The sequence below is a fragment of the Oryzias melastigma genome, unplaced genomic scaffold (assembly GCF_002922805.2).
Source record: "Oryzias melastigma strain HK-1 unplaced genomic scaffold, ASM292280v2 sc03565, whole genome shotgun sequence".
In the NCBI taxonomy this organism is placed as follows: Eukaryota; Metazoa; Chordata; class Actinopteri; order Beloniformes; family Adrianichthyidae; genus Oryzias; species Oryzias melastigma.
The window spans coordinates 1-1,606 of record NW_023420133.1 but is presented as its reverse complement, the minus strand read 5'-3'; the positions used below and the strand labels follow the sequence as shown (position 1 = coordinate 1,606).

At 47.5% G+C, this 1,606-nt stretch overlaps 1 protein-coding gene across 1 annotated transcript; it reads right to left on the bottom strand.

Moving 5' to 3' along the window:
• Positions 1 to 204: 204 nt before the first annotated feature.
• LOC112140674 (autophagy-related protein 2 homolog A-like) lies at positions 205 to 1,598 on the bottom strand. Its single transcript, XM_024263687.2, has 3 exons — positions 1,089 to 1,598; positions 600 to 762; positions 205 to 483 (listed from the first exon to the last, which is right to left on the bottom strand). The coding sequence occupies exons 1-3, from the start codon at positions 1,257 to 1,259 to the stop codon at positions 269 to 271; spliced, it is 549 nt and encodes a 182-aa protein (XP_024119455.2). The 5' UTR covers positions 1,260 to 1,598; the 3' UTR covers positions 205 to 268.
• Between the last annotated feature and the right edge of the window lie 8 nt (positions 1,599 to 1,606).

Here is a 1,606-nt window from a genome sequence, read left to right as displayed (position 1 = left end):
CTTTTCACCATAACAGACCGGTGCAGCGACCGCATAACGGTGGACGCCGCTCCAATCCGCCTGTCGATCTCACACTCTGATCTTCCCTTGTGAACAAGACCCCCAGATATTTAAACTTCTCCACCTGAGGCAGGAGCACTGCTTACCAACACAATATGTTATTGTTGCAGTGCATTTATGTTAACTTTGATAAGTGTCTCTCAAACTGCATGAATGAGGTGTTGTTTTGTCATATTTCTGGCATAGGTTATTGCATTTAATTATGACTTCAATAGACTTTACTGTATGAATGAGTGTCTTTTTCAAAGTGTGAAATACTGAGGTTTTGCTCACCTGTCTCAATAGTCTCTGCAAACATCTCAAGGCCTTCCAGCGGGGCAGGAGGCTCCTCGGATGCTTCTGGGGGGTCTTTCAGGCACTCCTGGGCCAACTGCATGCTGGAGGTCATGCTGGATGACCAGCCTTGTGAATCCCATCCCCCACCTGGGCGAAAATTGAAAAAAAAAACTTAGGGGTATTGTTGTTTTTCTGTAAATTGTGCATATATGGAGAGGAACACTCAACAATTCTGTTAAAACGTTATTTATAATGCAACTTACTGGTTCGATATTTGGGTCTGCATGTTATCTGAAGGCCAGAAACCTCTAAAGTGCAGTGGTCAGTCAGAAGAGCCTGCCAGGGGATGGTCACCTTGATGCTGCTCACAAAGCCATCTACTATTTCTAGAGGAGCTCCAAGAGAGTCCAGAAGCTCGTTGACTGCCTTTGATGGTTGAAAATAGACATGCAGAGAGGAAACAAGCTTTTGTTTTGAAAATGATCAATATGGAACAAACAAAGCAAAAGGGGAAGAGTTAAGTTGGCACGACGGGTGTGAAATGCGTCAATCCTGAGTGACTGGAAACACAGATGATCTATCGAGAACGTGATGAGTGTTTTTCCCCGAAGAAACGTGAGCTCTGCTGCAGACGTGACGTTAGAGATTGTTGTTAAACTCGAGTGCGGTTGCGAAACAGTCAGAAGTGCACGAGTTCCACAATAACACAAGCCCTCTGCTGCTGCTGCCCTTCTTCTCCCCTGAAAACTCACCCACACATCGAGGTTGATTTCCTTGATGACACCACTGCCGTTATACAGGTCCAAGCCGAGCTGATCCAAGCTCAGTCGTTCCTGCAAGAAGTGACCGAGGTAGTGTTGTAAAAGGTACCGACAGGCCCGCTTCTTGATCGAGCCGGACCAGGGGAAAAGCCAGCGAGACATAAGGCCAGAGAGAGCGGGGAGAGGGAGCGAAGAGGTGGCGGAGGAGAACGAGTGCGAGTACGGGTCTGTGGCAACTGCATAACAGACTCGAACAAATTGGACTAAAGCAAGGAAGGACCCGGAGCTAGCTTCAAGAGGCTAAGGAAGGGAGAACCCGTAACTTTAGTTTCCCTTTAGCCTCGTCGCAAAAACTAGATAATTATTCGTGTCAGGAACCCGAAGGTCTCCCGCGACTATTACGAAGCTTTACTCCAACCAACTCCAGCCGCCCCGACTCATGTTTTGGGTTCCTTTGTGTGGAGCGACAGGTCCTGCTGCTGCGTATCTCTTCTTTCTGGGTTGTTTAT

Excerpts from the sequence above, each read along its gene's own strand:
- LOC112140674 (XM_024263687.2), bottom strand. The coding sequence starts at position 1,259 with ATGTCTCGCTGGCTTTTCCCCTGGTCCGGCTCGATCAAGAAGCGGGCC. Across the intron at positions 763-1,088 it reads AAATCAACCTCGATGTGTGG|GCAGTCAACGAGCTTCTGGA; the intron begins GTGAGTTTTCAG and ends CAACCATCAAAG. Across the intron at positions 484-599 it reads CAGACCCAAATATCGAACCA|GTGGGGGATGGGATTCACAA; the intron begins GTAAGTTGCATT and ends ATTTTCGCCCAG.